The 12,730-nt window shown below is 40.4% G+C and overlaps 2 protein-coding genes across 35 annotated transcripts in view; one reads left to right on the forward strand and one right to left on the reverse strand.

Annotated features, from left to right (window-relative positions):
- Positions 1-3,832: 3,832 nt before the first annotated feature.
- Positions 3,833-5,166, forward strand: LOC135492508 (probable E3 SUMO-protein ligase RNF212). The gene is made up of 2 exons (XM_064779021.1): positions 3,833-3,949; positions 4,426-5,166. The coding sequence occupies exons 1-2, from the start codon at positions 3,833-3,835 to the stop codon at positions 5,164-5,166; spliced, it is 858 nt and encodes a 285-aa protein (XP_064635091.1).
- Positions 5,167-5,347: 181 nt separating this feature from the next.
- LOC135493041 (uncharacterized) overlaps positions 5,348-12,730 on the reverse strand; it is a 91,358-nt gene continuing 83,975 nt past the window's right edge. For 21 of the 34 annotated variants that reach the window (XM_064779854.1, XM_064779859.1, XM_064779856.1 and 18 more), the window contains 2 exons: positions 10,794-10,838; positions 5,348-9,217 (listed from right to left, as the gene is read on the reverse strand). In XM_064779854.1, the coding sequence (XP_064635924.1) occupies positions 8,732-9,217; positions 10,794-10,838 (531 nt within the window). In that variant the 3' untranslated portion in view covers positions 5,348-8,731. Of the gene's footprint in view, positions 9,218-10,793; positions 10,839-12,730 lie in introns of those variants that run through there. The other 13 variants (XR_010448172.1, XR_010448170.1, XR_010448168.1 and 10 more) reach the window with 10 other exon arrangements.

A 12,730-nucleotide genomic window follows, 5' to 3' on the forward strand; every position in this document is an offset into this window, starting at 1 on the left:
AAACAGAAACACTCAAAAACATTACACCGGTCGTACCGTCGCTCTTTATTGTTACCTACAGAAATTACTTTCGCAAATGAGACAGTAGGCTATATCTCTTCTGGATGAGCCATCCTCTTCATAGCTCGTCATTGCCAGAGAGTTTACCAAGTCTTTAAAATCATGAAATCATGAGGCAGATCAAGTTAAAGGTCAAACTCAGGAACGACAAGATCAAGATTTCCTTCCAATAAATTTTCAGCAAGACTTACCTTTCACTTGGACAATCGCAACTTGAATTAAGACTATAGAGACCTGCGACTTAAGTTTTCCTGGCAATATGGTCCATCAGAATAGCACCAGGTAGCATACTAATGCTGACTTTATTATAGCCTACCTTTTAAGGCACTACAATGGCAAACTTCCATCTCCAATGACATCAACGTATGTTGGATCAAACACCCACACAGGGTCTCCTAATTATCATGATCATTATAAATTATCAAATAATAACATGTTGCCTTCTTTTCGGTGAAACCGAAACTGAATTATTCACATTGTGTTCAACTGTGTTCATTTCGCAGTAAATTCATTAGCTGCCAATGTATGCCTTAGAGGGGGCAAAATGGCACTGTTTAACAAGAAGCCTCTCCAACAGCCCCAGGAATATTGGATAGAACGGCACTGTACTGGGTCCCAGTAATAAATATTGCCATAAAGACATATGATATTGTTCTGGGACTTATGTAAGATTAGTTCTCTCCGTCAAGCCCAAGACTGAAGGATTAAAATCTTGTGTTTATAGGCTAACAAATGCAAACACTTCCAATTGAACCCCCTACAAGAGAAGAGTGGCTCTTCTTCTCTCCGACTTTGACACCCTACTGCGAACATATCAATAGATCAGCCAGCGGTCCTTGGTGTCGCCGCGTGGGTTACGTCCAGTGAAATTGTTTGCGAAGGTCAGGGAACCACGATCTGACATCCATAACCAGCGTATCCCCTTTTCATGCCAGTTATAGTCGGGTGCAACACCACAGTCGGGATAGTGGCCGCCAAATGAATGGTTGAATTTAAAACTGTTAACTGTTCACGTCAACTTACATATAATTAGACAAACCTTCATGAATTCAATGGAGATTTCCACATCACAGGATAGAACCGAAGTGATGGCATCACCCAGATTTAACATGATCACTTCCATCCTTACCATCATGACTCGGACGTGCGCCTTTTCTTTGAGCAAATGGTATTTGATAGGGTAGCAATTAAAATTGCCGTTGAACATGTACATGAAGTATAGTGATGTACATAATTCGAACATGTCTGGCTTGAAATTTCAAACTGCGCAGTTCATTCCCGCCTTGATAGTATGACTTTTTCTACAATAAAAACCCTTTGAAACCAATCCATACTTTTATCATGAATAGATACTGTGCCTCACCTTCTGCTGCAGCCGTTTTGATTTGTTTCGGAAAATTTGAAAGCAGAAATCGAAGTTTGAAATCGGAGAAAAGTGTTCCCGGGATGTTCTCCGTAGCTCACACACCAACCGACTGGCCTTCAAATCAACCGCGACCGATCATGACCAAAGACAATACATTTGACGTCACATCATCCTCTCCCCCTTGAACAAGGCCGGCTAGCAGTTACCTGCTCACGAGAGTCTTTTGTTCTGTCAATGGATCAACATAAGAGGCATCATTGTCAAAAATATGACAGGCATTGTCAAAATGTGGGCTTGGGTTTGGCGGAGAGAACTAATCTTACATAAGTATGTACATGTATACGTTTGCCGAGCTGTGGATTAGGCAGGTTCCGTAAGCCAAAGGACGATGTAAATTCATTTTTTTATCAACGATTTTTTATCATTTCCCCAATTCCTCCTACAACCACGTATAAAAGATGGTCCAGTGTCGCGTAAATCAATTAGCAGATAGAGGACTTGATGACTAGACAGACACTCGTACTTTGTAGTTCGTCGTTCGAAAGGCGCTCAGTTTCGAAACCTGCAACTTAATTGGGGGGGGGGGGGGTCCATAAGAGAGACAATGTTCCATTGCCATAGCAACAGCTGATAACAAGTCTTTGACGGAGTGCAGCCTCGATACACAAACAGCGGAGATGGTCATCAGACACTTTAAGAAGGAATTTGTGACGATGTGATTCAAAAAGCAAACGAGGACTGACGACGAATTTGAGGGCTTCTTTCCAAAATTACACTGTGGACAGATTGATCAAATAAAGTATTTTTATGTAGATATATTGATGTCACGTTCTGCATGTGAGGTTGTGCTGAAAGAGTTGTCGTCAGGAAGATATTGGGTACTACCAGTCTCGTGAGATCAGATAACCAGCTGGCAGAGGTTGGTTGTTCCTTTGTCCGTCTTTGTGAGATGATTACCATGGTGAAACCAAATCAGTTGTCTTGAATCACCCATGTAGAACGCAAAGGTAATGTTGTCTTGTACAGCTAAATGACCCTTTGAAGGTTGTGTCAATGTCTTCCCAACCTGACCAGATAACCAACTGGAAGAGGTTGGTTGTTACGTAGGCTGTCCTGTCGTCTCCAAAGTTTATAAACTGTGGTAACCTTGGTGTAATTTTTAGGTTGTGTCAAGGTCTTCCCAAACTGACCAGATAACCAGCTGGCAGAGGGAAGGCCTTCACAATCTGAATATATAAGCAGCTGGCAGAGGTTGATTGTTTCGACATCCCACAGACAGAAAGATATTGGGATTTCACCAATCGCAATTGCAATTGCCTGTACAGAAGACGGACGAAATAGTGCGATGGCCTTCATGATTTTGTTTGGGTTGGGGAGTTCCTGGGCTGATAAGGGCAGGCAAACATTGGGTGAGGTCAAGTCTCGGGGTTTAGAAAGTGTTAGGCATTGGTGTAGAGACCCTACCCTTCGGAGAAATGTGTCTCAATTTCACCATGGCAAACTGACAGCACTTCACCATATTAGTGAATTGGGACGGTGAAAATGTTCGGTTGTTAACAATAACCATAGAGGTATAATCTCAAATAGATGGCCTTCAACACTGGCAAGGGGAATGGATTTATCTTGGACCATCACACTTGTTCCCCCGAAGTGGTGTCTCACTGCTTGAAGGGATTTGGGTCATAATTTCCCTAAACAGCTTCGCTTCCTTGGGTTGCTGCGACTCTTTACTCTGGGCTAGGAAATTCTTCCAGGCCCACTCTGGTCCCCGAAGTTGCTGTTAGGCTGCTTGTAGCTTGTAGGGGAATTTCTGCGCCCCCCCCCCCCCCCCCAATAAGACCTTCCGAGACGCTTTAAAGGACCACAATTTGGTTCTACAAGTTCTACGATTTGCCGCTGGGGTTCCGTCGTTCGATGTCAGCTTATCGGCCGCTTCGGAATGAAAGTGCTAAATAATCTTGACACCGTAAACTTGTTGGGGAAAAAAAATTCGCCGCCGGGCCAAATGTCCAATTTACATGCACCCGCTGAAATTGCCACCTCGTCCAACTGTGGCAGAGACAGTAAGTCGAATGAGACTTGGTGGTGATAATGATCACCATTGACGACGCTTGGAGATTGCCAAAAAGTTTTCAATAGCGCCAATTTTGAAATGGAGAAAAATCTCCCAAAATTGAAGCACAATATTGACGAAAATAACTTGATTCTACGGATCAAAAGTAGAATAAGCATTTGAAGTGAATACCAAAGAACCTTTAGAAATAGTTGATAATAGAAATGGCGGATTGGCTTCATTGCAATATATGTTTTCTCCAGCCATGTGCTGGTCATCAGTTTTTCCTGACAAGTTGCGGACACATTTACTGTGGGGGCTGTGTAAAAAATAACACAAGAGAGAAGTGTAAAATGTGTGGTCAGCCATGCACGACAATAAAATTATCCTCATCCATGAAGCCAGATGTTGAAGTCTTCTTTACTGATCCTGGCGTTCTGCTCAGAAAACACCAGAAACAAGTGCTACAGGTAGGTGGGTAAGAAAGGGATGCATGCATGGAGTAGCCTAGGCGCAAGCAAACTGGTGGCATATTCACAGAGCAGAGGAATATCTAGTCACTCACAACCATGTCTTCAGACCAAACGGAGGACAGTGCGGTGTCACAACCATGAACAAAACTGAACAGTAGACCAAGTCAGCCTTACAGCCAACACACAGCAATGATAAAGGGACTATGACTGTCTTATCCCTTTGATCAACACTGGCAGACAGTCGTAACTGCAGATACCAGTATCATGGTATGATAAAACCCTACCAATACCAACCAACGTGTTGCACTTACAGGCACCCGACTGCCCATTGGCATTGCAGGCTAGCTGTGCTAAGGCTTACCAAAATGACAAGGTCTTAACTGAAATACATCCTTTTAGTTTTATGAAGGCAAGACAGACCCTACTTGTTCCTCCTGCATTTCATTACAATATTGCCTTTCTCTCTTCTCCAGGTCATGGACTTTCAAAAGAACCACCGTGAACGTCTCACCACACACAACATGGAAGAGTTGGTGAAGCATAACTCGCTGTGGACCAAAGCACAAGAAATCGAAAAGAAGGCTCAAGAACAGGAAAGGGAGAACCAGATTCTGAAAAAACTTATCAACCAGAAGGGTGCGGCTCCAAATACACCTGGTCGTATGAGCAGTCGATCTTCTCCAAATATGTCTCCTCGTGAAGGATCCCGTAAATCACCGTATTCTAGTCTGCAGGAAAATGCTGGTCACACACTATGCCATTCGCGGAAGTCTCCATACTTTGATAATGCAGGCCATACACCTAGTATGTCAAGTCAGGGAGTGGGCAACACTACCCCTTCCCTGATGGCTTCAAGGTTGTCTGTTCGTGGCCCGCCTCAGCATGGTCGAATTGGGAACATAACCGGGAGAATGGAATCTCCATCAGATTGCAGCCCATCAAGTCAATATGGAAGAGCTTCTTCTGCTATGAACATTAGTCCTGCACCGTCATCGTACCAACAATCAATACATGCAGGTTCTCGGAGTGCCCCGCTTCCACCAACTCATTCTTCGTACAGGAGTAACACTCCATCACTGGCCTCCCATTCCCCAAGCTCTCAATCCAGTCGGACATGTAGGAAGACTCCATCTCAACCACAGATTCAGTTACCCTATTCATACAGTGCCATTCCGAGAAAGGCGGTGCATACTACCCCAACTTCAAGACATTAGAACATTTTCCTTTTTGCCTTGCCTATTTGTACTCAGTAATTGCACAGTGGATATTGTGCTTCCTGACGTCTTTCCAGTGCAGTGAGTTCTTAGTACTGTCTCTCGGATGCCCGATTGTGACAATGTCTATGCTTTGACAGGTATCCGCTTTATAATCAAACAAAAGAAGTCAAATTAGAGCTAATTCAATGAAGGTCTTTATTTCATAACCTAGTACATCAATATGACTAGATGCTGGTACAATTTACACTGACAGATTATAGACAAAAACTGGATCAACAGTTTTGTTGGCTAGCCATAAAAGACCCCAAGGGATTAAAAAGAATTATGTTTAAGACGAGACATACTACTCTAGTCTTAACCCCTGCGATGCCTGGCAGCAACTCGTACTTGCCAACAACACTGTGATAAGTTACATTGGGCCCTGCTACAGACTTTTATTGACACGAACCAAAGGTCACATCGATAAAAATGCTTCAGCTGAACGTCGGGTTCCAAAAATTCAAGTATTCATATCCAATAAAATGCCAGTCTATTTTCAAGTTTGAGTTGCCAGATTTGACATGCCCTACCGATAAAATACATGTATGCTGTGAAAAGGAACTACACCATGGTAGCAATCGCAGGGGGCATCAATTTTGACTCTACGCAAACGTCTCATTTCCTGTCCCAAAGCCGCCGGTTTATACTACATATTATCAGAACTGAAACAGTAAAAACATGGAAAAGTACTGAAAACTCAGCAGTGATACGTAAAGTGAAAACATTGAACCTTCTTCTCTTATCCATATGTACATGGTCTCCTGTAAACCATGAAATTTTTGCCGTTTTTCGCGACCTGGCATCAAAGTGTGAAAATAGAGTGTGCAAAAATCATCACATAGTTGCTTTCTTTCTCATAAAGAATTACACCTAGTATCAGTGGAAATAAGATCACATAAATTTTTTAGAAAAAGGATGTTTGTGCTAACACTTGGCATCACAAAAATTTCACAGTCTACAGTATGGATACAGAGATTAATCATATTCCGGTGATATATTAAATATACAGAATTGTCTCCATATTATGAAAAAGACCTTATCATTAACATATTAAATAGCATAATGAATATTCATATTTATCAATAAGACTACACATACCTATCCCCATCGGGCGATTCCAAAAATGCAAACTAAGTTTCCTAAAGATGATATAACTTACAAGTTTGTACAAGTTCAAGTGACATTTGACCCTCGTGACAGCTGTCAATCATCCCTTTTGCTGGCCAATTAAATCAAGAAAAGCGTGTGGAAGTTTTTATCTCCATCGCACACTCTTTTAACCACATGTATATTCATGGGAATGACCTTTGACCAAGGATCATGTGAGGAGATGCCCAGAAAGAAAAAGACCACTTCAATCAATTCGCATTCACGCTCCAAAATTGCAACATTGACAAAACAAAATATTTCTACAAATCAGTTTTCAGATGTCAAGCTGCACATGTTAATCAAATTCGCAACGTTGACACCAAATTCCTCCCACGACTGGTTTCACAAAGGGTTTCAACAGAAGGTATACTTATTGTGCAGAACCCCATCACTTTTAAATTCCACTTTCTTAAATTTTGATGAAATAAAGTGTAAATTGGTTAGTTATAGGCTTAAGTTTTCTTCCCTCACAAAATTCAGAACTACCACATCTAAACACTTGGGTGATACAGTATTAACACCTTTAAAACAGTTAAGCCAACCATTTCAATTGTCTCCCTCTCCCTCTCTCACGTTTGTTACAATAATTTATGGTAAGCCGGTACAACATCTCGTTGTGCACTATAAAAGCGGTGCTCTACAATGCATTAATTCATACGAAATTGAAAAATATAAAAGTAAGATGGCATCCATTCTGGACGAGCCTCTCGTCAAGATAAACGCAGGTCATTATTTACCACTACACAGCTTCCAGTTAAAGCATCCAAGATGTAATGAAGTTATAGTATCTAGTATTCTACAGTTAACCCTGCATAGGTATTTATTTACATGTTTTTATCTGAAGAGCTGAACTAAGTGCCTGTTTCACTGTGCAAGTATGTCACCAATTAAGTTAAGAGAGCAAAAAGGCCAGCATTTGGGTTTAATCTTACAACTTTTTAAGCATTTAGTGTCAGAAGAAGTAACTGTCTTCCTCACATCTGAAATGTCCCTCAAGTCTTCCCCACATTTCGTTACGAGTGACTTACGCTGGAGGTCCTACATCTCTATAGCACCGTACAATTGTGTAAAAGACAAAACATCAAGGGTCACGATATATAAGTACATTATTTTCTTGTCTTGAACAGTTTATTAACCAGCAGATAATGTCTATTAGGTCACAGTTCACCAGAGTTTGACACTTAACGAATCTTTACTAGTTCTATTAATTAATTGCCGACCTTTGGCCTATATGTAATGTCCATGCCCAAGACAAATTATTTGATGTACTAGGTAATTCAAAATGCTAACTTGTTCTGTCCATTGTTCAATGCATCCAGAAATAAACTGTTCAAGAAGATGACTAAACTACCTTTGCTTTAACATTTACATTGTGTTTACATCAACAGCCCCTCTTGCTACTCCTGTCTGACATTGCAAATCATCCTCAAACCTAAAGATAGTTTTTGATTACAACCTTGAAAGGTCAAGTAAAGTAGTGACATTGACCTTGAAACATCAGTCAGTGCCCTTTGAGGGTCAACTTTAGAAGTTGATCAAACTGCTGTGTAGTATGAAAAAATTGTGAGGGAAAGCATACAACAAGTATAGGGAACAACCCCAAGGCAATATTTATGTGAGCTCGGTGACGTAAAGGCACGAATTCCAATCACAAGTTAAAGACTCACAGCCAGACGAGGGTTACAATACTGCGGTGGCGTGTGCATATTCACACGTCCATGAATGTTCATAAACTAAAGTGAAAATGGCCAGTTGAAGAGTAAATATGTGGACCTGTGATATGATAGTCCCAAAGCGATGGCCCTTACATGTAAACTATTTCAACTAAATCTGATTCACTATAAGAAGAGCAACTGGAACCATACAGAACATTTCCAGATCTAGTGCATATTTCTGTCTAGTTTTAAAAGAGAATCAGAATAGTATATTTATACTGTAATTAAATGTAAGAGATCTGTATTATACAAGATGTCATTTCTCGAATACCCCTTCCTTTAGTAGTTTATCCATTACAATTGCACGGAAAAACTTTTCAAAGCGACATGCACCAACGTTTCGAAATTGTTTACCCTAAATGAGAAATAATAAAATACATGTGCTGGCCTACAGCAATCTCGAAACCATGAACGCAGAAACTTGAGTAACAACTTACATGTAGCGAAAGCTGGCAAGGAGTTAACATTCTCCAAATGAAAGCGGAGTCCATGCTAAGTACTACAACAGAACAGTCAACCCTTCATCCCTAATGTCAAGAATGGTGCATTCTGTTGTAAACAAGAGCTGCGAAAGGGCAAGTCCATTTTGAGAAATTAGGGATGGAAGGACACAGCACCAGCAAAGTTTTTTTATACAATTTGATACTGAACTATTCCATTTAATGTGCCTTAGCAAGATATTGTTCACGTAATTTCCGAGCCTGTCCTTGCTGAGGTAACTCCTGAACTTCAAAATTATCAGATTCCCGAATTACATCATCACGAACGATAGGCTCATTTTCAAATTCACCCCCCTCAGGCGCAGCAGGGTTATAAACTGTGTGATCTGCCCCAGTTGACGCGACATGCCTTGGCGGTTTTAGTGGTGCTGACTTCTGCCCTTCATGAAACTCTGTGACAAAGGAATTCCCAATTGACGACTTTCTAGGGCCCGGTGAGTATTCGCGAGACTTTTGGATTTTCGCTTCCTCCTCCATTTGTCGGAAGCGATTAAGACACGTATGTAAGATTTCCTGCGTCGGTAAAGGCTCCTCCTCTAGTGGGTCATCAGAACGAGTGACGTTGTCCAGACGTGGTTGTTCGGCACTGCTTACCTCCGGTAGTTGTTTCTCAGGAGACCCTCTGGGTGGGGTGAATCTATGTCCCTGAAAAAAACAGAAACACAACGTTGGACTTTGGTTCATTTGATCGGACAAGAAATGGCCCTGGCCACGACAGTTGACATATTAAGATAGGGAATTATTACTCCACCTGTCTAAAATGATTACTACGTGACTATACAGTTGGCTGGCAAGAGTTGTCAGCTACAGATTTTATTTCAATCACACTTGGTACACAGCTGCAGACCAAAATCAGTACACTTTTTTTCTCCCCTTAAAACAATGTCAATTTCAAATCTAAGGGTGGTAAAAATTAATGCACTACTCCACTCTAAAGTTAGAATTGCACACAAGTCAACTGGAAAGGGTCCTCATCACAGAGAAATATTCTGCAATGAGACCGGTACACATATTTTGGATTTATCGCAGGGATGTTAGTGGTGAATTATATTTGAGGCGAAGTGCCTACTTATAAACTTTCCAGTATGTAGAGGCCGACATTTTGAACTGATGAAGGGGAAAGCTCTGGAACATTGACATTTTCACACTGGGATCACAGGAGTGTGCATTATTGTAGTGGCTTGAAACACAGATGACACAAAAAACTCATGAAACCCAACTCTAAATCACTATGTACCTCGATAATTTAGGTATTTAGTAGGCTTGAGCAGTTTAGACTTTATAGTTTATAGCACTGTACAGTAATGAGAGTGTAAAATATAGAGTGTAAATATTCGAGATTGTTCTCTTATGTTTTTTTTGAGTTGTTAGAGTTGAGTTTCAAGTGTGCACACACATTCACTCTAGGGGAAAGTTTTAGGTTTTGTACCATGATCAACTACGCTACTAGACCGTCCTCTAGAAATACAGAAAGAAAGAAAAGTAATTAAAGGACAGTTAGATGGACAGAAGACATCGAAAAGAAAGGTTGATATAAATGTGTGTAAAGTAGAGCACTAATATTTTGATGAGTGTGACCAAAACACAGACAGACAGAAAGACGGACTGACAGTATAGTGTAAAGTTGGAGACGGACGGCAATGGCATAAGGTAAGATGGCATGACTATAGCCTCCATGGAGGCAGACGGCAATGGCATAAGGTAAGATGGTACAATCATAGCCTCTGTATGCATAAATGTACTGCCAGCTATTTTCTACACTGCATGAAGCTATATGATTGTACCAGGGCTATAATTGTAACTCTTTATGTTGAAGAGAAGGCTGAGGAGACTGGAGGTTTCAGGAGAGGTGGACAGACAAATGATCTTGATTATTTTGACGAAACATACATCATAGATTACCTGTACCTGTACGCAAAGTATGTTAGTTTATGGTCAGGAGGCCCACTATCACAGGTGAATTGTATGCTACTTCAAAACCCATTTCATGTTGTACGAGTTTGCCGGATACAGATGATGGTTAACGCATGGAAAGTCGATGACGCTGCATCAGGTCAACAGTACTGTGCTTCGATCGTGATAGCAGTGGTGCTTCACTGGTGTATGTTACTGGTAACAATGATATTAGCCCCAATGATTCTCTGGTTTCAAGAAGTAAGACATACAATTTCCCCAATAGAGGGCATATCCTGATTGATAGCGGATAGACACATGCTATTACCTTGGGTTGTACTGTACTGTTCAATAGTTGTTTACTCTTAGCGGTCTGAAAAAGTTAGAATGACATGCGAATGAACACAGGGGAGTAGGAAGGGGTTAATAAGGGTTTTCATTCAGGAGAGGCCAAAATTAGTTTCAATAGCATTCTGTTATTAAGTTGGTTCTGGCAAACTCCAAAATAATGTTTATGTTATCTTTGTTAAAACTAAGCCTTTGGGGCAGTTCTTTTTACTTTAAGTCAGGAGACATAAAGAAACTGGTAATGATGAGAAGTGATCCATTAATTTGAGACACCCTGTACAATACTGTGGCAAGACAGCCTGAAGCACATTATGACAACATTATGGTACTTATGGTATAAATATTACATTTCATCGCATAAAAGCACATAAAATACAGAACTTCAAGTTTTGAAATAATTAATTAGCAAATTATCATAATGGCATACCCTTTGTGCGTTCATTAAATATGAAGTCATTACCTCGCAAAATCTCGAATCAAATGCATCATACATCTACTTATCCCAAGTCATAAAACACATTGCAATATCCTCAGTCATAAAAAATATGTTATGATGCCTCGTCATTCAAAAGTTTATCAATGCAAGTCTACTTGACCAAAACACTACCTCCTTTGGGACTGAAGGTGATATGTGTAGCCAAGTAGGCAATCTGAGTCAAATCCAAACACATGCCATCTGTTAAACTACATAACAATCTTCGCATTCAAAAATCAGCACTTTTCTAAAAAGAACTATCAACAAACTGAACATATTCAGCCCTACATGTAGTCAAGAACCAGAAATGTATCAAAGATAAACTGAGCCAACCCCAAGTCAACTTTTCTAACATGGATCTGTCAAAATAACTACATGTATTGGTAAAAAGTTGCCCTTTTTGTAACGTCAGTAACAGTGCCTACAGACTTGTCAATTTGAGTGTAATGCCCTGAAAATGTTAATAAGCCTGGTGCGTGCATGATGCAAAGTGTACATTGGGTTGCAGAGATTGAAATCAGTTGTCTATGGGGCCCTTTAATTGCCTCTGTGCACTTGAAACTTAAACATGCCCAAAGAAAAGAAGCAACGGTTAATGTTGAAAAGCGCATTGTACACATGTTATTTGGCGTTATCATTAGTATTCTGCTACCATTCCCTGGATATATTCTGAAGCGTGTATGCCATATTAGGTTGCTGTACATATAAATTGGTACCCAATTGTCCATCGGATGCTGCAATGCAGAGAACTATATGATTGTCCTATCAACCAGACAACTGGGTGCCAATTTCAATGTGGACAAGCATACAAAGCTATATTACAAATCAGATTCATTATTTTCCCCCATGGTGTGAACACATTACCAGCTATTGCGGGCCTAGCCAATTAAGCCAATTAGTGCACCTGCTTAATTGGTCCTGGCAAGCCTAATGGAAAATGCATAGGAAATATCAATAAAGTTGGCTTTTTGGGCGGGGTGTTAAAATAATCCCAACTCCCGACTTCTGACACAATTCTATATATGTCTAGGTATTTACTGGCAAAATTTGGAGTGATTTGGATGGAAATTCGATGTGTCCATCTATAGGTTGAAAATTTTGGTAAATCTGTAATGCTTCACTCGTAGCCCGTAGTGTAAATTCCTGAGAAAGTGGGTTTTGGGGGCTTTTCTAGCTGCGCTAGCTCCGAAACTATACATTTGATACAAACTCCCGACTTCAGACGTGGTTGATATAACTCTTAGGATTATATTCCCAAGATTTCAGCTTTATTGGAGAAAAATTCATAGTGTCCATAGGGGGGTTGAAAATTGGAGGATTTTCAATTTTTTTCCCAACAAATATGCGAAAAATATTACTTTCCACCTAGAATTAATCAAAATTTCGCAAACTATCATAAAGTACTTCCTTGCAACAATCATTTGTGAAGCTTTCAAAACTTT

Source organism: Lineus longissimus, chromosome 8, assembly GCF_910592395.1.
Source record: "Lineus longissimus chromosome 8, tnLinLong1.2, whole genome shotgun sequence".
In the NCBI taxonomy this organism is placed as follows: Eukaryota; Metazoa; Nemertea; class Pilidiophora; order Heteronemertea; family Lineidae; genus Lineus; species Lineus longissimus.

Bases quoted from the DNA above. Each gene is read 5' to 3' on its own strand.
- LOC135492508 (XM_064779021.1), top strand. From the start codon at position 3,833: ATGTGTGGTCAGCCATGCACGACAATAAAATTATCCTCATCCATGAAG. The intron at 3,950-4,425 runs GTAGGTGGGTAA...TCTCTTCTCCAG, and splicing joins ACCAGAAACAAGTGCTACAG to GTCATGGACTTTCAAAAGAA.